The following is a 23,117-nucleotide window of genomic DNA, read 5'->3' as shown; positions in this document are numbered from 1 at the left end:
ATGTGAAGGGTTGCATGGTTTGTGAGAGCTGATGACAGAGATTAAAGGGGGATGTGGAACACATCTAAATTCAAGTAATTGTGTAGTTTAATTGGCCATGAAGTTGGAACAACACTGTTTGAGTAAGGATTCATTTGTGATGAACTAAGCGATGGAGTATCCATGCTAGTTTACAGATCATAATAGATAAAAGGATTAATATATCAACTAAATTTATTGCTTAAGTTGGCTACAATTCAGTTCAGCAAGGTTTTAAATTCTAATGTTACGGTAGCCAAGATATGTGAAAGCAACTACATCAAGTGAAATTCTTACAGAGTTTGGAAAGATATTCACCCCTCAAATCTTGGCTTTTTAATACAAAAGAAAGTCAGGTGACAGTTGGAACACTTATGGAAAAGTTTCTTTGTAATTAAAAATTCCGAAAATCAGAAAATTGGAGGGTATCAATTCTTAATTAATTTAGCGAGTGACAGGGTATCAACGAAACAAAGGACGTACACAAACATCATGATTGAAAATCACCTGGTTTATACAAACATCTACATCAATTTGTTCTCTAACAAATAGCAAGTCAACATGTCCTCCATCAACTTGTTTAATGTAAGGTTTCACTTTGATTATTGAGTATTTGTGATTGATAGGGAACATATTAGAAATATATGAATGAACCCTCAATCATTTACGTATTATAGTATTATGTTTATGCTACACATTCATGGGAACATGCCAAACACCACCAATATCACTTAAAGTTAATATGCACGCATCTTCAATTACACAATATTGATTTTATAAATTTTTGTTTTCAAATGTAAAACATGTTCCAAACATAATAATATGCACGGAACCTACATTACAGAAATATTTAAAGCTTTTGATAATCTAATAAAAACATTTTAACAATGACGAATTGAAAAGGAAAGTTATCTTACAACATTGACTTAGCTTGGAGAGACCCACCTTGATTTTGTATTGGACATTGTTATGAGTTTCGGAATCCACAAAATCCAATACAATGTTGTAACTCTTATATGCATTGCATCTAGTATCTCTAAACAATCATTTTCTCCATTAACCACGGGAGTTACTTGTTCACTTTTGGTAGTCACAGGATCGATGAAGGCCACACTGCTACCTCAAAGCATGTGTCTTCAGTGACTTAAAAAAGGGGGTAATCAGATGGAAAGAGAACCAGCATCCAATCTTTCTCATATGAAACCAAATGACTCCAACCGATCTCCTCTATCAATGCCAACTTCAAGTTAAAAAGTTTCTTCTGTGGGGGCTTAGATTTATCTTCAAGAATCTTACTTAGAACCTGCCAAATGTTTCAATATGGTAAGAAACACACATTTTGCAGAAGATAAAATAATTTAGCATTATTTCATCTCCAGCTTATGATCAGACAACATTTCATTCCAATGAGGTTCAATTTTATGCTTCCCGACATCTGCAAATCTTACCATGAAACCAACCCAGGGAAATTATAAACCAGAAAAAGCCCATTTAAAATATTTCATTCATATCGAAAAAGTAGAAGACAGCTGATATAAAAATAACAGCAATTTGGGTAGGTCGAAAACCAATCACCAATACTTTCTAGCCAAGATAAATCAAAATGCATAGCCATGTATTAAAAACATAAACTCAAACATTCAAAGAACACTCAAGTTTTCCTTTGGGAAAAACAGAATATTAGATAATTTAGGATTGTTGATCAATGTCATTAACAAGTAACGCATCAGAATGATAACACTTCTCAACTAAACCAATCCTAATCCCAGGACACAGCCAGGCTAATGAGTCCAGCATGCTGAATGAGAACTCCATATGTTAATAGGGCAGAAACTTGAGTATGAAATGCACTATTATATTTCCATAGACCTTAAAAGAGAATAAATATAAGATAAAAAACTTTAAGAACCATCTGTCAATAAAATAAAAATAAAGAACCGTTTAGAAGGGGTGTGTATATCTTCTCCAACATACAAGTAGAATTTCTTGAAAGGAGAGCAGAAAAATTGAACTAAATATTCTACATCTGTTTAATTTAATATAATGCATCAAATACAGATCAAGGAGAAGTGGTAGGCAGAAAGCTGAAGCGCTTTAGATTCCTCCAGTTAAAAGATTTTGTATGTAACTGGCACCAGACTGGATACATCATGGCATTTGAGCAGAACATAATTGGTGTCAACCCTTAAGGCATAAATTTGGTACAAAGAAATGTCTAGTGCAATCTAATTTTGGCACCGATGTTAGATTGACATTGCATGTTTGACATTTGTGTTAGAAAAGTGCCAGCTTTGGTGCTTCTTAGAGTTGAGATGTGAATAAAATTGGTGAAAGATGGAAGGTTTTGGCATTTTAGAAATATTTATGTTCCCTAGTAAAACCACTTATCCTGGATTGGCAGCTGACCTCTAACAATGCAAAATGGAAAAAGATTTTCTTCCAAGCGTGCTTCAACTTATTTTAAATGAGTTGATCATGCTCCACTAGAACCTTGCAACCTGGGTCATTTCTTTTTTGAATCCTCAATCTGAAGGCAAATGGATAGTTCAACAAAAGGTGGAAAGTAGAATCGAAGTAACTAAATATTAAAGATCGGATGATTTCCATGTTATGGCAGAGGATTGAACTCTAATGTTTCTAAATTGCATCTCGATGGTACAGGATGCCATAACGAAGGTACGAGTGTACAATATGAACTCCTACAAATAGCTCCTTCCAAAAGTCAAGTGCGGACTCCATCACTAAACTTGGGAAAGTTATGCCTGATGAAAAACCTGAAATTCCTGCAGACATTTACATGCATCTATAACTGGCCTAAGTGTGCCAATGAAAACTCTTGGCAAAGTCTGGGTTGAGACTAGTTGGAAAGGATGATGGCATGTCCAAACAAAGTGTCTTTGGCTCAACTAAGTTGAGTGATCACTATGAAATCCATCATAAAGTTGCATATTACTATCTAGGAAGTTACACAACCAAGACTTCAAGGATTCAATGACAGGACTGGTTGGCTGTTAATAGTCTGAACATGAACAGTACCGACATTGGTTTATTCATTTTCCTCCACAGCTCTTTGAGAGGACATTAACCCCTGACCCAAAATCTGCACTGTAAATTTTAGACCTTAGGTATGTTAATCAGACTTAGATAATTAACTATGCCCTAGTTTGTAATCAGATTCACAGTATTTTAATAGACCAGCAGAAATTAAATATGCCCTAGATTGTAATCAGATTTGCAGTATTTAACAAGTCAACATAAATCAGAAATAAAACAGTAGACAACAAGCATACCCTGGGAAAACCTCTAATGAGGAAAAACCCAGCATGAAAGACCCACAGGTCAGATTATATATTCTCCTCTTAAAATGCACAATTACAATACTTAGCTCTTTCTATCAGATCTGATCTATTTGTGTAGCAGATCTGCTCTTTCATGTTCTTCAAGATGCACAACATCACCTAGGTTATCTTGCACCAATTTGCATAAGTCTGAATGAGTTCGCCTTCTTCTTTGTTAATTCGCACTTGATAAGCAGAGCTGTTTTCCCATTCGCATAGGTGAATAATGAATGAATGTGTATTAACTTGCAATTTGTCACTTATTTATATATGCATCTTTTATTCCTTGAAATGCAAGTCGGCCTCCTTGGGTTTTGGCGCTAATATTAAATGGTGAGTATTTTTGCATAGTGTGGTATTTGTTTGTGCATAAGATAGGGTCACGTTACCCTAGGATAGGACCCGGTCCTAAATGGGGTTCGGATGTTGCCTTAAGGCAATCCGAACCCATATAACCCTAGTTACAATCAACACTCCCTCTTAAATAGGGAGGAGGAGAATACATAATCTGAACCTTTAAGTTCCATCTAGCACACAAGCATAGAATTACATCTTCCACCTATAACCCTAGTTACAATCAACACTCCCTCTTAAATAGGGAGGAGGAGAATACATAATCGGAACCTTTAAGTTCCATCTAGCACACAAGCATAGAATTACATCTTCCACCTAGCACACAAGCATAGAAAGTGTAATACACCAATGGGTCTTTACATTATTACAATTATCCATCTAGCACACAAGCATAGATTGGATGTAATTCATTCTTGCACACAAGCAAAGAATGACTCAAAGTGCTACCAATAGTCACTGAGATTGAAGCTCCCTCTCAATCAGGGTTCCATTTTCCATGACACCAAGTCTATCTCTGAAGTACTCGAACTTCACTCTGGATAAAGGTTTGGTGAGGATGTCAGCAATCTGTTCATCTGTGCTAATGTACTTTAGATGAATGGCACCTCTCTGCACCATATCCTGAATGTAATGATAGTGTGTTTCCACATGTTTGGACCAATCATGAAATACAGGATTTACTGACATCTTTATACAGCTTTGATTATCACAATGAATGGTGGTAGGATCATTGACTTGACCAAATAATCAAACAAGGAGCTTACGAAGCCACACTGCTTCTCTGGATGCAACAGATGCGGCAATGTACTCAGCTTCTGCAGTGCTTAATGCTACCGAAGATTGCTTTCTGCATGCCCAAGAGCTCACTGCAGAGCCCAAGTTGAAGCAGATGCCTGAAGTGCTTTTCCTGTCCTTGACACTTCCTGCCCAATCTGAATCTGAGTAGCCTTTCAAGAGGATTGGGGTATTAAGTGAATACTTCAGCCCATAACCAATCGTGCCACGTAGGTATCTTAGAATGTGCTTGGCAGCAACCAGGTGAACATGTTTAGGTGAGCTCATGAACTAACTAAGAGCATTCACAACATAACAGATATCTGGCCTAGTATTGACTAGGTACATCAGGGAGCCATTCAACTGCCTGTACTCAGAGGGATCTGCAAAATCCGAGTTAGCTGCAGGAACACTTAACTTCTTTAAGTTAGATTCCATAGGAGTACGCATAGGTTTACAATCTATCATTCTAAATCTTTTCAAAATATCAATAGTGTATTTTCCCTGACTTAGAAAGATTTCATTAGCTCTTTGCCATACTTCTAACCCTAGGAAGTAGTGCATTAGACCTAAATCCTTCATTTCAAATTCTGAGCCTAATTCCTTTTTCCATCTTATGATTAATTTATTTTCACCCGTGAGAAATAAATCATCTACATACAAAACTAAAATAAGCATCTCATCATTATAAACTTTCAAGTAAATGTTAGCATCAGCATCATTCTTGGAAAACCCTAAACTTAGTAAGTACTTATCAATTCTTTCATACCAAGCGCGAGGAGCCTGTTTGAGCCCATATAAGGCTTTCTTCAACCTGCAAACATGAGAATCTCTTTTATGGATTACATAGCCTTCTGGTTGCTCAATATAGACTTCCTCCTCAATGACACCATTAAGGAAGGTTGTCTTAACGTCCATTTGATGCAACTCCCAACCTTTGGCTGCAGCAATAGCTATTATAGACCTAATAGAGGTATATCTAACAACAGGGGCAAAGGTTTCTTCATAATCTATTCCTTCCTTTTGAGAAAAACCACGTGCTACAAACCTAGCTTTATATTTTTCAATACCACCATCAGCATTATGTTTAATTTTAAACAACCATTTAAAGGAAACGACAGACTTACCTTTGGGTCTGCGTACAATGTCCCAGACATCATTCTTGATGATAGACCCATACTCTTCATCCATGGCCAATTTCCAAGCATGATGGGACATAGCTTCTCCGATATTGTGGGGTTCAGACTCAATTATATTGCACATCACAGAAATGTAGTTGGCGTGATTTTGGAAACTCTTGCTATTTCTGAAGGTTCCTCTGGGAGCAGCAAACCCTTCAGCATCTTGAATCGTATTTCTAACCCAAAGTGGTCTCTTCTTGCAGACCACAATATCCTGAGGTATATCGGTAGATTGCATGGGTTCTGATGAGTCATTCTGAACTTCCTGATCTGGGAGATCAGTAGACTCCTCCTGTAACTCAGGGTTAGCATCAACAATTGAATCTTGTTTTTCCATCACCATATCATCATTGTTGATTAATGAACCTTTAGATCTTTTGAAAGCAATATCTTCTTCAAAAGTTACATCTCTACTTACCTCAACATACCTTTGATCTGAAATGTAGATCCTGAAGGCTTTGGAAGATTCGTTGTATCCTACTAGGATGCCTATCTTTCCAGATGGATCCAGCTTGGTTCGTTTTTCTTTAGGCACATGAACATACACAGGGCTTCTGAATATCCTTAGGTGATTGATGTCTGGTTTGATTCCTGAAAAGGCTTCTTCAGGTGTCACATCCTTTAGGACTCGATGAGGACATCTATTCTGAATATAAACTGCGGTTTTGGATGCTTCTGCCCATAGAAAAGGTTGCAAGTCCTGATCATGTATCATGGCTCTTGCAGCTTCAACAATGGTCCTGTTCTTTCTTTCAGCAACTCCATTTTGTTGAGGGTTGTAGGGGACACAGAACTCCCTCTTAATTCCTGCTTCAACACAAAAGTCATAGAAGCTACCTGAGGTGTATTCACCTCCATTGTCAGACCTCAAACATTTAATTCGATTTCCTGTAGTATTTTCAACTAAGGCTTTGAATTCTTTAAATCTGTTTAGGACTTCTTCAAACTCTTTAGTTTTAAGAAAATAGATCCATGTTTTCCTAGAGAAATCATCTATGAAGATAACATAATATAGGAAACCGCTAGGAGATGCTACTGACATAGGACCACATAAATCTGAATGAATAAGCTCTAACCTTTCTTTAGCCCTACTATCGCTTTTATGAAAGAGATTCTTTACATTCTTACCCATTGCACAACCTTTACAAGCATCATCATGAGATAAACTGAGTTTAGGCATACCTTTGACCATTTTACCGAGAGTGGGAAGAGCTTGAAAGTGAAGATGACCCAATCTTCTATGCCATAGCTCGCATGATTCAAGGGTCTCATGAATGAGAGCTTGAATTGGATTAGCTGCAAGCTTATATAAACTATCACATCTATTTCCAATAATACGAGCAGATTTAAAGTTAGATTTCTTAGACCAAGCTAGTACTTTCCCTTCAGAAAATGCTGTTTGCAAACCCTTATCTTCTAAAGCCAAAATGGAAATAAGATTTCTTTTAATACCAGGTACAAATAGAATATAATAGAGTTGTAAGGAAATACCAGAATCTAGTTTTAAAGAGGTAGTGCCAGAACCTTTTACCGAGTATCGAGCATCATCACTGATTACTACATGAAGATTGGTGTCTTTTTCAATCAGATCTGAGAGATGCTCACGAAATCCTGAGATGTGCCTGGAGGCACCACTGTCAAGTATCTACGTATTGTTGTCCATAGGAACATTGCTGGAAAGAGCAGCGATAAGAAGGTAGTCTTCACTTTGTTCGGCAACTTCATTTAAGTTAGCTTCCCTTTCCTTTGGGTCATTCTGACAATCTCTGGCATAGTGACTATACTTGTCACATCTGAAGCAACGAATGTGAGAGGAATCTCTTGACTTTTTCCTTGGATCATAGGAGGAGGATATAAAATCTTTGCTTCTCTTTTCTTTCTTCCAATGACCACCTTTCCTAGATTTAGATAAGAGAACATGATTATCTTTGAGAGAGTTCTTGAGTTTTCCTCTTACCTCAATTAGAGATTCCTCTTCGATGCAATCAGATTGAAGACACTCAAAGTTGGGACGATCGGCTCTTCCACCAATGCTACGAATGAATGGTTCCCATTCATCAGGTAGACCATTTAATGCAATCATAACAAGGTCTTTATCTGAGATTTGGCAATCAAGAGTGCTTAGCTTGTCCTTTAGTTCATTGATCTTCATGAAGTAGGCTATGATTGAGTCTTCTTCTTTCATTTTCATGTGTAGAAATTGATGTCTTAGGGCAAGAGCCCTGCTGAGATTGTTGACTTCGTAGATCCCTACCAAGTGTTTGATCATTTCTCTGGCAGATGTAAACTTTGATATGACAGTGACAAGATGATTCTTGACGGACTCAATTATGATCCTTCTAGCCTTGAGGGAATCTTTCTTGAACAGTTTCAGCTCTTCAGCATCTTCTGGAGGAGACAGCCTTTCTTCTTCTACAAATTTCAGTAGGTCATTTTCTTCAAGGATCAACAGAATACGAACTTTCCAAGCAGCAAAGTCAATGGCTCCCTCAAGCCTATCTTCAGCCTTCAAACCTGACATCTTTAATCTAAAAAAACAACCAACAGCTATATGCAACAATTGATTTGCTAAACTCAGAAGTTAATGACATCTTAGCTCTGATACCATGTAGATTTTAGACCTTAGGTATGTTAATCAGACTTAGATAATTAACTATGCCCTAGTTTGTAATCAGATTCACAGTATTTTAATAGACCAGCAGAAATTAAATATGCCCTAGATTGTAATCAGATTTGCAATATTTAACAAGTCAACATAAATCAGAAATAAAACAGTAGACAACAAGCATACCCTGGGAAAACCTCTAATGAGGAAAAACCCAGCATGAAAGACCCACAGGTCAGATTATATATTCTCCTCTTAAAATGCACAATTACAATACTTAGCTCTTTCTATCAGATCTGATCTATTTGTGTAGCAGATCTGCTCTTTCATGTTCTTCAAGATGCACAACATCACCTAGGTTATCTTGCACCAATTTGCATAAGTCTGAATGAGTTCGCCTTCTTCTTTGTTAATTCGCACTTGATAAGCAGAGCTGTTTTCCCATTCGCATAGGTGAATAATGAATGAATGTGTATTAACTTGCAATTTGTCACTTATTTATATATGCATCTTTTATTCCTTGAAATGCAAGTCGGCCTCCTTGGGTTTTGGCGCTAATATTAAATGGTGAGTATTTTTGCATAGCGTGGTATTTGTTTGTGCATAAGATAGGGTCACATTACCCTAGGATAGGACCCAGTCCTAAATGGGGTTCGGATGTTGCCTTAAGGCAATCCGAACCCAAATAACCCTAGTTACAATCAACATGCACAACATCTATGAGCCTCCATCCCAGAATGTCTATGCAAATTTGGATAGGATCAACAGTCTTCAACATAAATACCATGGGATTATGAAATTTATCTTCTTTTATGCACACCTCCATCTCCATCCTTTCTGATAGTGTTCCAAGGATGTGTCCAATGACATAGTAGTGTACAATATTTCTCTTATCTCTACTGGAGTGGTTGTCTCTTCAACTTATTTTAAATGAGTTGATCATACCCCATCAGAACCTTGCAACCTGAGTCATTTTTTTTTTGAATCCTCAATCTGCAAGGTGAATGGATTGTTCCACAAAAGGTGGAAAGTAGAATCAAAGTAACTAAATATTAAAGATCGGATGAATTCCATGTTATGACAGAGGATTGAACTCTAATGCTTCTAAATTGCATCTTGATGGTACAGGATGCCATAACGAAGGTATGAGTGTACAACGTGAACTACAAAGCTCATTCCAAAAGTCAAGTGTGGACTCCATCACTAAACTTGGGAAACTTACACTTGATGAAAAACCTGAAATTCTTGCAGACATTTACATGCATCTATGACTGGCCTAAGTGTGTCAATGAAAACTCTTGGCAAAGTGTGGGTTGACACTAGTTGGAAAGGATGATGGCATGTCCAAACAAAGTGTCTTTGGCTCAATTAGGTTGAATGATCACTATAAAATCCGTCATAAAGTTGCATCTTACTATCTAGGAAGTTGCACAACCAAGACTTCAAGGATTCATTGACAGGACTGGTTGGCTGTTACTAGTCTGAACATGGACAGTAACAACATTGGTTTATTCATTTTCCTCCACAGCTCTTTGAGAGGACATTAACCCCTGGGCCAAAATCTGCACAACATCTATGAGCCTCCATCCCAGAATGTCTATGTAAATTTGGATAAGATCAACAGTCTTTGTCATAAGTACCATGGGATTATGAAATTTATCTTATTTTATGCACACCTCCATCTCCATCCTTTCTGATAGTGTTCCAAGGATGTGTCCAATGTCATAGTAGTCTACAATATTTCTCTTATATAACCCTACTGGAGTGGTTGTCTTGGCTATCTAATGTGTGACAGTTACTGAGGGACAACAGGACAACTAATTTTTCCTCTAGGACTTGGTGCTGCTTCTCCAACCTAAATATCCTCAAACACAGCTTGTTGGATTTGATCCTTGCAAATGTGAATCTTTCCTTCTTAATAATAGTCTACGTATTGATTCTACTTAACACGAGATCTTGTTATCACCAGATTGCGTTCAATTCTATCTTAATCATATTGGTTGAATCTCAATGCTCGACACAACTATTGTCATCATTATCTCTGAGTGAGCACCATCTACATATTTACCATGCCCTTGCAATTTGTTCACACAATCTATTGCAAAGTATCTCCATTTCAATGTGTCAACATCATCATCATCTTCCAACTCCTCCTAAGTTTTGGTTTCTTTGGCCACCTCCTTGTTTGATATTCCTATACCCATCACTCGTGCCTTTGTTGGAAGTAGATCCTTTTGCAGTCAATACCTTTTATTTTTTCTTGTCCACGATGTAGAGGCTATCCTTAACTGTGTTCTTGTTCACTTCACATGTCTAATTGAGCTAGCTACTTGGACAATCTATGCTTATATGTAACTATGTCCAACAAACTGTGCACCATAACTCTTTCTTCCTTGGCATCACCCTTCAATTCCATGAACACCCTCATCATGTCCTTCCATATGCTTATATGTTTCTCCTCATCCTCAGGGAATATACAGTGATGAAAATCCACTTAAGAAAATGTAATTAAAATCTGACCATGTACTGAAGGATTGCAAATGGAGGATGAATTTGCTGCTGTATGGTTCAAGACTCGAGTACCACACCTCCTGAATGAGTGCACTCAGCCTAAACAAGGGCAATCAGCAAGGAATGGTAGTCAAGAGTGGGGTGATCAGTCTAGAAAGATGGCAGATGGTCTTCTGGTGTATGGTGCCAGTGATCCTCTAGGATGATGTGAAGATGCAGATTGCAACTCAAAATGTCAGAAGAAAGCCACAAAAATTGTCTAAACCCTCAAATCTACAACCCATCCTCCAAGGGCATCAAAATCTATGTCAATAATGAAATTCGCCCCTCAAGAAAATAATGCAGCTAACTCCAAGATGTAGTTTGGCGATCAAAACAGCAGCTGATGATGTATAAACCAAAGTGAATGCTAGGTAAAAATGAGACTAGGTGCCCTCCTTTTATATTTTCCAAATTGGGCCCTTGATTAATAATTTCCCTCCAGTGATTAAATCCTTTTTTAAATCAAGAGTTTAAAAATAGTTTTAATTAAAAAATATTATAATTAAAAATTACAGGGCCCATTTAAAACAATGTTAAAAATATTTCCCTTGCTTTACCCTTTAACCTGTGAAAAATAGGGATAGGCTAGAGGTCTTCTCCATTGCTTTAGTTCAAAAAAAGGAACATAACAATCCACCCTTTCCAAAATTGCTCGTCCTTAAGCAATTGTAGATTAGGATGATCAAGAATCTCTACACCCTCCCAAATGACATTCTCTAGTGGAAGACTCCTTCAATCTACCGAGAACTCCTTTATGATTCTATTTCTCAAATTCCTCTCTCACATCAATGATAACTTCAAGCTCCACAATCAACTTACCCTCATCTTCAAGTGGTGGAAACTTCATAGAATAAGTAATACATTGTCCAAGTGCCCTTTTGAGGCATGAAACATGAAATACATTATGGATAACTCAATCTCGTAAGCAATGTCCTCAATCCTCTCGCAGGCAGCCTCCTCAATCATCCTTGAGATCTTGTAAGGTTCATAAAACCATGGCTTGTGTTTCTCAGCTCCATTTCTTTTGAGAGCCTCAAGAAAGTCACATCTCCCATCTCAAAAGTCCTCCCCAGATGATGGCAATCTACATACATCTTTTGCTAATTTTGTGCATGTTATAGATTATCCTTGAATGCTCTCAAAATATCTTAGCCTTGCTGAACCAAATCTTTTGCCCCTAGCAGCTTGCTAAATTCAATAATCAAATCCAAAAAAGATGGAACAAGAAAGTAGTGTAGGGAAGCTAGAGTTGAGCTCTTAGGCCTTGGGGAGGTGATGAGTCACCCTCCATTGTTGATCTGATCTGTTCATGCTCTGGATTCTGTATTTGCTTTGTCCCTTGGCCAGCCTTGGTACAATTTAGTCTCTTTTTGGTGGGCTTTGGATGCTTTGTCTATATGTTTGTTTGTGTTTCCTTTATCCTTTTGTGCTAGGTTAGAGTCATTTTATTTTAAAACTTTTTTGAATTGATAATCTTCAGCTTCATGTGGGGTCTATTCAGGGCAATTAATGACCAAATAGAATAGTAACTTGGGGGGATAACCCAAGGTACACAAGGATCAAAGTGGTGGTTTTGTAAGAGATATTGGTATTGCAAAGAACAAGACTTTCAAGGAGGTAGTTTCTAGAGAGGACAGGGAGAGGATTCTAGACTCAGAGAAGTTCGAGGTCAATAGTGATGGAATGCTTAGTGGAAATAGAGAAGCAAGACGTGAGGAAGGTAAGTGCTCTTCCTCCGGCTGTAATACCTTGATTGCGGTTTCGAATAATGATATGCTTGAGACATTAAATAAAGAAAAACAAAGGTTGAAAAATGTTGCAATCTTTTTTGTTGCCTTAAATAACAATAAGATGCATGCTCATAAGATTCTTGATGAATGGCTCTTGGGGGTTTGGGGTAAAAAGTTGGGGATTCATATTACCTTCTCTCACATGATAAAGAAAGGGCTTTTTGTCATCTTTTTTAAAAACCATTCTATGCGAGAACTTGCCCTAGTAAAACAGTTTTGGAATGTGGGCAATGTTGTCTTTGGGGTAGTGAAATGGTCCCTTGATATTTTGAATAAATAAATTCTAGCCATCTCTATTCCTAGATGGCTTATTGGGAAAGGTGTTCAGGCTCAATTGTGGGCTTTTCTCCCTTAGCTCCTTGCTCTGGTGGGCAAGGTTCTCCAAGTTGAGGAAACCAAAGTACCTTGCCACATACGGATGCAAGGTTAATAGTTGCTCTTTCTCCTAGCATGGACATATTGGAACAAATTGGAATTGAGCTCAGAGGCCATAACCTGCAAATTTGACCTTTTGGGGGGTTTAAATTCATGCTTCCTCTGCAAGAAAGAGGGACACCGAAAGAACTGCCCTAGTTTTAAACTAAGGCCCTTGCGAAATCCAACATTTAGTCACAAAAACAATATGAAAAACCCCATTGATAACTCTGTTGTGCCTATATCAAAGGAATTTCCTCTAGTTAATGTGAATGCTAAAGAGAATTCAGTTGATAAAAACCCTAAACTTGATGATCAAAAGATTATAGATGATACAGAGGTACCAAAAGACTTGCCAAAAGCTACTCAAATTGTGTCTAATTCTTTGCCCAAGACCAATATTGGACAGCCAAAGAATGCCCAGGCATTGTACTTGGACATGATTAGAAATAAGATTAATGAAACCGGAAAAAAGAACCTACAAGATTTGTTAGATCAGGTAGATTCAGAGGGGATTTCAGAGTTTTTACCTAACAACGGTGCAATAGATAAAGAAACTTCAAATCTCTCCCTAGATAATTGATCAATTTCTAGTGAAGATGAAATTATGAAAGGGATTAATAAGAATATCTCTTCTAGGGAAAGAAAAGAAAACACCTCAGTAGTGGTGAGAATGAACAAAAAAAGTAAAAAGAAGGGTAAAGAAGACAAGACTCCCAAATGTTTTGATAAATTTAGATGTAGCAAAGAGGGAGCAGCTAACCTAAATGAGGATGAACTTGAATTGCATTAGTTGGAACATAAGGGGACTTGAGTCCCTTGATAGAAAATTTATTAGTAAAAGAATGTGCAAAGAGTTTGGTAATATCGATATCGTCGTGCTTCATGAGGTAAAGGCAATTTGTTTCATTCTTGATACCAGTTTGAACATGATGTAGAAGGAGTCACTTCACTTCTATAACCCAGCATGAGAAAGGCAGAGGGGTACTGCCATTTTGTTGAACAATAGATGGGCTCACTCTATTAGATAATTTGGCTCTTCCCCTTGTAACAGGGCTACCAGAATTATTCTTGAGTGTGATGGAAGAAAGTTTGGGATTTGCTCATTTTATGCTCCTAATCACTATGGGGAAAGGATTAAATTATGGAAGTGGTTGAGCAACCTTCCTAATATCTCTTGGATTTCCAAGGGGGATTTTAACATGATAGAATGCAGCGAGGATAAGGTTGGTGGTCTAGACATGGGTTGGAAGGGAAATGAAAAGTTTTTTTGGTATCAAATGAAGAACAAGCTGAATCTATTTGATCCTTTGGAGGGTCTTAAAAAAGAAAGTAAAGGAATCTGGTATACATGGTGGAATTTCCAAAAAGGCAGCAAAAGGATGTATTGTAGACTTGATGGGTTTTATGCAAATAGAGACCTATTCTCATTTGACTTAGTGGATAAAGAACATAGAACGAAGGTACACCCTAGCTCTCTATCTAACCACGACCCTATTGAACCACCCTATTGAGGTCAAGATTCTAAGTAATAATGATACATCTTCTGACTTTAAGAGGAGCAATCTCTTCATGTTAAACACTTCACTACTGAATATAGAGGACTGTAAATAGACTTCCCTAAAGGAATGTTCTCCTATTGAAAGATGGAACAAAAATGTCAGTAGCTAATCCTTTTTGTTTCAAACTATTGAGAAGAAAAAGGCATTAGATAGAAGGAAAGCAGAATTGGCCCTTCAAAATAAGCTTTGTTCTCTTGAACATTCCTTGCAAGATGAACCTGTTAATGGGGTCATAATTGATGACATGGCATCCACTAAGCACAGTCTCAAAGTATTCCAAACTAAGAGAACTCAAGGAAGGAGAATCAGATCCAAAATGAATTGGGCTTCTCATGGTGACAAAGGGTCTAGATTTTTCTTCAATCATATCAAACAGAGAAAGAAGTGATGGGATTTGGAATGATGGTAAGATGTTGAAAGAACTAGAAGAATTGTCAATCAGTTCTTTCTCTTTTATAAAAGATTTTTTCTCATATGAAGGAAATGGTTATGACTGCATTAAGGCTAGGGAATGCTGCAGAAGAGTTATATTTAAGAAAATTTCAGTGATTTAGCAGAGCAACTTAACAGAACCATATCTAAGGATGAGATTATACATGCAATCTTGTCACTTAAGAATGAGAAGTCACCTGGGGCTGATGGCCTTCTTGCAGAAATCTACAAGAAAAACCACCATTGGATTAGTGAGGACTTATTATTGGTATACAGAAAGGCCATTGTTGCAGATTCTCTTGGTAGCAATGTCAATGGGCATATTTAAGATTATTACCAAAGGATGGTTATATAAGTCATTAATAAAGAACTGGTACCCTATAACATTGTTGAATGTCTCATATAAGATTCTTGCTAAGGTGCTGGCTTTGAGATTACTTGATGTCCTACCTACATTCATTAGTAAGAGTCGGTCTGGTTTCATTAGAGGGAGATATATTATTGAAAACCTAATCACAAGCTAGGAAGCAATGGAGTGGGCTAAAACTTCTGACCAAGATGTGGGTATGCTACTTTTAGACTTTGAAAAGGCCTATGATAGAGTGGAATGGCCTTTTCCGAGCATGACCTTGGAGGCTTTTGGTTTTCCAACCAAGTTTGCCAAATGGTCAAGACTCTCTTTCATGATGTTGTGGCACAAGTAGATGTGAATGGTACCCTATATGAAACATTTAGTCTTTAGAGATCTATCAGACAAGTGTGCCCCTTGGCCCCTGCCCTCTGTGTCATTGCCAATGATGCCATACATTACCTTCTGAAGAACCCTAGTTTGGGGCCCCTTGTGCAAGGTATTACACATGTACAACTTGCATATGACATTGCAATATTTGTTAAATTGAATGAAAAGAATTTTGACAACTTGATGACCAGACTTGATATCTTTTGTAGAACTTGAGGTGCAAAAATCTTTATGGCCAAATCAATGGTGTTAGGATGGAAGGACAAACCCCCTAACTGGTTTGGTACATATAGTCTTCAGTGGGATGATACTAGTAAGCAAGTGAGATACTTAGGAATCTCATTTATTGTTAACCCTGGTCTCAAAAACATGTGGAACTGGATTAAAGTTAAATTTGATACAAAAATCGCTAAGTGGAATAGACATTATCTTTCTTTGGCAGGAAGGCTACAAGTTTGCCAAAAAATTCTTTCTTCTTGTAGCCTGTATTATTATTTGGTTTGGTTGTTCTGTAGTTTTCGAGTTAAAAAAAATTGAAAAAGAAATCAGGTCCTTTCTATAGTCAAATGGCAAAGGCGAGAAAAAAGGCAATCAATGTAGTGGGCCTGGTGCTGTTTAAGCAAATTGCAAGGTCTTGGGCTCAAAGACCTGAAGATGCATCGTATCTCCTTAGCAGTCAAGTGGATTATAAAGACCTAGATGGCAATGAGCCATGGAAAGTCATTTTCAGGAATAGCATTCAGATGGCCTCACCTAAGCATGCTAAACGTTGGAAAGGTTTAAATATCTGACTCCATGTTTGGTAACTTCTCTCTTGTCCCCTATAGATCTAGTACTTTTGGGAACATCTGGAAAGCTTGGGAATGTATTAGAGAGAAAGCAAAGGGCTATGACTTATACAACCATGTAGATAACAAATTTTTTGATAATAGATCAATATGGTGGAATATTTATCACAAGGACAAACCCCTTTCCTTATTGCAGGGCTGCTCTTCAAAAGTTTGGTATTGTAAAGGAATTAAAAACTTTGCACATATTCTTGACAATTTACAGCTGAGATCTTGGTTTAATCTGAGCACCGAATATGGGCTTCCATAGTCCCACTGGAGGACATAATCAGTTATCAGAGAAGATTGTGAAATGTTGCACTTTCCTAATAAATATGCCTCTCATACTGAGATGGTTAATAATACTAGATGGAATGATGGTACCTTGCTAGATAAAGTGACCTCAAAATTGATTTACAACTCTAGTGGAAACTAATGTTATAACTAGACACCTTATTGAATGCTGGAATTTGAACCTTGGTCCTACCCAAAGTGGTCTAAAACTCTTGCTCATATGTGGTCTAGTGTTGTAGAACCAAAGAAATGAAAATCATGTTTCAAATGGCTTCTGCTGTTGAAATAGCTTCCATTGTCTAGATCTGATGTTAATCTTTGTCCATTGTGTAGGGTTCCTGAAAATATTGAGCATATCCTTTTCAAGTGCTTGTTTGCAAAAGAAGTCTGGTCCATATTTTTGTTTGGCTTAAATGCTTGGCCATGTTAGAGTAATATTGTAATATATAGGTTATAATGGTCATTTAAGTCGTTTAGTTAGTTTTTGGTAACTTTCTATTTCGTAGGTCAGCCAGTTAGTATTTAGAATCTTTCCATTCTATCTTTGGTTCTCGATTGTTTCCGTTATGGAAAGATCTTTTGTAATTCCTTATATAAGGAGTGTTCCTCTCCTTTGTTAATATAACAATCAATTATCACTTCATGGTATCAAGCACAGGTTCACTTTTGGTGAATTTTTGGTCCATTTACCTAGAAATTTTTGATCTTTTTTTTAAAACAAAAATTGTGGGTTTTTTGGCGAATTTTTTTATAGAATAAAATTCATGGTTTTCTCTACTAGGGATCGAGTGTTTTTAAAAGCAAAGTTTTTGAATGATTTTTTGATAAAAGATTGTGATGCCTCGGCTGCACGCGATTTTCTCTTCCTTTTTTGCACAATTTTTTTACAAAATAATAGGTTTTCTCTTGCATGTCTATTGTGCAACTAGGGTTTCCAGACTCGCACCAGATTTCAGCTGAGTTTTTTGACAATTGTTTCAACAAATCGTGGGATATCTTCTACAGCTAGGGTTTGACGATTTTTGCACAAAATCATGGTGTTGTTTTGCAGCTACTTTTTCACGATTTTTGGACAAATTGTGGCTTTCTATCTTTGACAAAAAAAAATTAAGATTTTTTATAAAATTGTGGTTTCTTCTTGTTCGTTTTTGAAAATTTTCTGACTTTTAATCATATCTGGGTTTGCTTCAGCAATTTTTTTTGCACGATTTTTTCATCAAAATCATGGGTATCAATTTTTTTGTAGCTTTTTGAGGTTGTGCGTAGGGTTTCTTGGGTGAACGACGTTCTTGCAAAAGTACTGATTTTTTTGTGCTATTTTTTCACAAAATCGTGGGTGTTTCTATTTTTCTCCAAAGCAGTGCGGGGTTTTTGACCTAGTTTTTATTGACGATTTTTAGAGCGATTTTCCAAAAAATCGTGGGTATTAAAATATTTTGCACACTTTTTTAAAAACAAATTGTGTGTTTCAGTTTTTTTCAAATTTTTATCACCAAAAATCGAAGCTATTTGAGAAGCTGCTTTTTTATCTCATTTTCTGTGTCTTTGGATAGCTGGAGGGTGTCACTATTGTGGTAAACTTCATCATATGAAGAAGATCTGCAAAAAGCAATTGGCTAATCAGAAATCCAACCGGGGAGGGTCTCAACAGAAGGCTCATGTTGCAGAGCATTCAAAGGAGAAGGGGTCAAGCTTCAATGCATTCATAGCCAAAAGACCAGTAGATCATGAAAAGTCTTCTGCATGGCAGTTAGTAAAATGACCATTAAGGGAGGGTATTAAAGTAATATTTAGCTTATAATGGTCATTTATATCATATAGTTAGTTTTTGGTAACTTTCTATTTTGTATGTCGGTTAGTTAGTGTAGTTGGCATAAAATGCCTATTGTTATGTTCGATAATATTTGTCATCTGCCAATGTATTAATTATTTGTATTAAGTGGGTTGTCACTCTCGGGTAGTTAATGTGTCGGTTGGTTGATGGTTGTGTTCCTCTCCACAACCGTTGGGTTCTTTAAACGTGGTGTGTACCACCAAGGAAAGTAGTATGGAATAGTCGGGTCAATTGTAATCCTTGGCCGACCATCTTTGGTTTTCTTCTCTGTAATAATTGCATGTGCGAATAAAGATATCTTTTACTGTCGAGTCTAGTATGCATTATCAATTGTATTATTATTTCCTGCACTTAATTTATTAGTTGTAGCGGTAAACATTTTGGTGGTCTTTCCTTAAAAGAAACCGGGTCAGCCTTGAGTGATTCATGCCCGTAGACCCCAAATAAAGGTGAGAAGAGGCCACAAGGTGGTCAAGACCAAGAGATTAAGTGATCCCCCAACCCTCGGCCAAAGGGAGCATAGGGACGAGTCAAAGCCTGGAAGTACCTGGAGTGTTGGGATGCTGGAGGTGGACGTGTAGAGGATGTGGGCGTGGCCGAGAGTGCAAGGAAAGCACCGAAACGTAGTGGTCAAAACAGTCCACCCAAGTCTGACACACCTAGAAGCACCCGAAGTGTTGGGACACTAGAGGTAGATGTGTAGAGGACGCGCGTGTGGCCGAAAGTGTAGGGAAAGCACCAGAACGTAGTGGTCGGAACAGTGCACCCAAATCTAGCACACAAGGGAGTAAGCACGCGAGAAACCAATTTGCACGAACTTGCCCCTCGTTGAGGGGCCGAGAATTGAGGGGCCTGAGACGAAGACTCCAAGGAAGAGAGAGAATAGAAACAAAGGTGACCAAGGTGCGGAAGATGCAGATGGTGGACGTGTAGAGAGCTCGCGCATGGCTGAGAGTGCAAGAGAGGCATAGGAATATGGGGAGCAAGATGGTCCAATCTGGTAGAACACACACAAATACCTTCCAAGCAAGGACAATGTTGCATAACTAGAATACCCAGGAGAGGCGAAAAACTCCCGAAGTTCACAGGAGATGGATCAAAGGACCCTGTACGACATTGTAAGGCATGTATAATGATTTGGGAGGCAAAAGGCCAAGATGACCACAATTACATATCAAAATTAGGCAAATTAAGTGGAACCCCCATTTGATTTGGCAGATACACTACAAGTTGGGGTTGTCCAGTCCTCGTCATTGTCTATCATTAGTCTTCCCGAATATTACTTGATGTTTACTTGTCGTCTAGAAGACGACTTTTTCTTTTGGGGGGGATGATGTAGTCAGCATAAAATAACTATTGTTATGTTTAAAAAATATTTGTTATCTGTCAATGTATTAATTATTTGTATTAATTGGGTTCTCATTCTTGGGTAGTTAATGCATCGGTTGGTTGACAGTTGTGTTCCTCTCAGCTAATGTTGGGTTCATTAAATGTGTTGTGTGCCGCCAAGGAAAGTAGTATGGAATAGTTAGGTCAATTGTAATCCTTGGTCGACCATCTCTGGTCTTATTCTCTATAATAATTGCATGTGTGAATAAAGATATATTTTGCTGTCGTGTCTGGTATGCATTATCATTTGAATTATTATTTCCTATACTTAATTTATCAATTGTAGCGGTAAACAATTAGTATTTAGAATCTTTCTATTCCGTCTTTAGTTCTCGACTCAGTTACCGGTTCTTCCCTAAAATGCCTAGGTCCTGGTCCTGGTTCATGCCCGATTATGGTCCAAGCCTAGTTAGACCTGGGTCCCACCCGGCTCTGTTAATTTAGTACTTTCAGATTGCATAAAATTCAGAAAATTAGATTTAGATTAATTAACTAATTAGTTTTCAGACTTTAGGCATAATAAAGGAAATGAAAAACTAAGGACAATACACAGGTTACCCTGGGAAAACCTCCTAGGAGGAAAAACCCAGCCAAAGGATCCTCAGATCTGATTTATGATTAGAATTCAATAGGAAGTTATACACTTATCTGCTTTTACAGTCACCATGAGGGAGGAATAATTAGGTTATAGTCCTCCTTGTATGATTACAGTCCTTTTATTGGAGTCTTCAATTCAGTATGATGATCTGCTGTCTCTAAGAGAGTTCGCTGGCTTCAAGGTAAGATCTGCTGCTGTTAAATCAAGTTCGCACCCTCCTAATTTAATCTGCTACACCATGTGAGGTTCACTATTGGCTGGTTGCAATCTTCATGAAGTTCGCTGCCTCTATATGAAAGAGTTCGCTGCCTCTATGAAAGACTTTGATAAAGTTTGCTGTTCACCAAGGATGTTTTACTTGCATTGACTTGATTGATATAAATGAAAGGAAGGTGAAGCTTTTATAGGAGACAATTAGATCCCTAATCATGTCGGCCTTCTTTAACCTTTAAACTATTTATTGCTTTCCATTAATTTATTTTAATGGGGTCGGCCCTATCAAGGAGGCGTTTTATATTAGCTTGTGGCGAGCAACCTTAAGTGCCGAGGGTGATGGGCCTAGCCCTATATAAAGGGGGGCGGATTCCAATGTTGCCTAAGGCAATAGGAATCCGCTGGCCCTAATTACAACCAACACTCCCTCTTAATTAGGGAATAGAATCATAATCATAATCTTCCAGCTTGCACACAAGCATAGACTGGATCCACCTTGCATTGCTCACAGAGGGTGGAGAGGATCCTTTGCTTACCATCTTACATTGCCTGCAGAGGATGGACATAGGTTACAATACCATCTTACATTGCCCGCAGAGGATGGTTTTAAGTTTATACTTCTCCCTGAGAAGTTTACAATACCACCTTACATTGCCCGCAGAGGGTGGTTAACATTTACAATACCATCTTACATTGCCCGCAGAGGATGGTTAATAATCACACTTCTCCCTGAGAAGTTTACAATACCACCTTACATTGCCCACAGAGGGTGGTTAACATTTACAACACCATCTTACATTGCCCGCAGAGGATGGTTTATGCTTCTCCCTGAGAAGTTTACATTATCACCTTACATTTCCCGCAGAGGGTGGATTTATACAATACAAGGTATCACTGCACTAGAGACTCCCTCTCAATTGGAGATTCATTTTCCACAATACCAAGTCTATCCCTGAAGTACACAAACTTCACTTTTGCTAGAGGCTTGGTAAGAATATCCGCAACCTGCTCATCAGTGTTGACATACTTCAGCAGAATGACACCTCTTTGTACCATGTCCCGAATATAATGAAAATGAGTTTCCACATGTTTTGACCTGTCATGAAACACTGGATTGTAAGACATTTTAATACAACTCTGGTTATCACAGTGAATGACTGTGGGATCCCATGGCTGACCAAACAGTCCAGCAAGAAGCTTACGAAGCCATACTGCTTCTCTGGAAGCTACGCTTGCAGCAATATACTCAGCTTCAGCAGTGCTCAATGCCACTGAGGATTGTTTTCTGCAATCCCAAGAGATCACTGCAGAACCCAAGCTAAAGCAAATACCAGAGGTGCTTTTCCTGTCTTTGACGCTTCCAGCCCAGTCTGCATCAGAATAACCTTCCAAGGTTATTGGAGTGTTAAGTGGATACTTCAGCCCAAAACCAATAGTGCCTTGCAAATATCTTAGGATATGCTTGGCAGCAATCAGGTGAACATGCTTGGGTAGGCTCATGAACTGACTGAGAGCATTCACAGCAAAACATATGTCTGGTCTAGTATTGACTAGGTACATCAAAGATCCAATCAACTGTCGGTACTCGGATGGATCTGCAAAATCAGAGTTAGCTGCAGAAACACTCAACTTCTTTAAGTTAGATTCTGTTGTGACCATTTCACACATCGCCCCATTTAAAATGGGGACCCCCTCTTTTTGCTCGTTTTTGCTCGCCTTTCACTTTGCTTTTTAGGGTTTTGGTAGTTCGTCAGTTGTCTGGATTTAGGGTCAAGCCTTAGGGTTTCCGTTACTGTCTTTTCAGGCCAGAGTCCAGTCAATCTTGAGAGCTTTTTAAGCTTCCTCTTGCAGGATGCAATTTTGAATGGAATGAATTCGCCAGAATGGTCTATTTTCAATTGGAATTTTGAGTGCAGTGTCTTAATTTGTCTAAGTGTCGATGATGAAAATGTGAATTTTATTCAATTGAGTGATTTTGACCTAAATTTTGAGTTTTTTGATATTTGATCCTGGGCATGGGGAATGATTTGTTTGTGCCTTGAGAAGTGATTAAACTTGTGAAATCTTGATATTTTGGCCTGTAGGAGCAAAATCGCTCCTGTCCCTCAGTGAAGGACCGGAGCTCGTTTTCAAAAATCTTACTGTCCCTGTAGGACCAACATGAATTTCGAATTGGAAGTGGTAAAGAAAGGCGTGATCTTT

At 38.0% G+C, this 23,117-nt stretch overlaps 1 protein-coding gene across 1 annotated transcript in view; it reads right to left on the bottom strand.

Annotated features, from left to right (window-relative positions):
* Positions 1-776: 776 nt before the first annotated feature.
* Positions 777-23,117, bottom strand: part of LOC131074641 (tripeptidyl-peptidase 2) — a 284,234-nt gene continuing 261,893 nt past the window's right edge. The window contains exon 34 of the mRNA XM_058011296.2: positions 777-1,321. Coding sequence (XP_057867279.2) covers positions 1,163-1,321 — 159 coding nt within the window. The 3' untranslated portion in view covers positions 777-1,162. The remainder of the gene's footprint in view (positions 1,322-23,117) is intronic.

This window comes from Cryptomeria japonica, chromosome 4 (genome assembly GCF_030272615.1).
Source record: "Cryptomeria japonica chromosome 4, Sugi_1.0, whole genome shotgun sequence".
In the NCBI taxonomy this organism is placed as follows: domain Eukaryota; kingdom Viridiplantae; phylum Streptophyta; class Pinopsida; order Cupressales; family Cupressaceae; genus Cryptomeria; species Cryptomeria japonica.
This window is presented reverse-complemented; position numbering and strand designations above follow the sequence as displayed.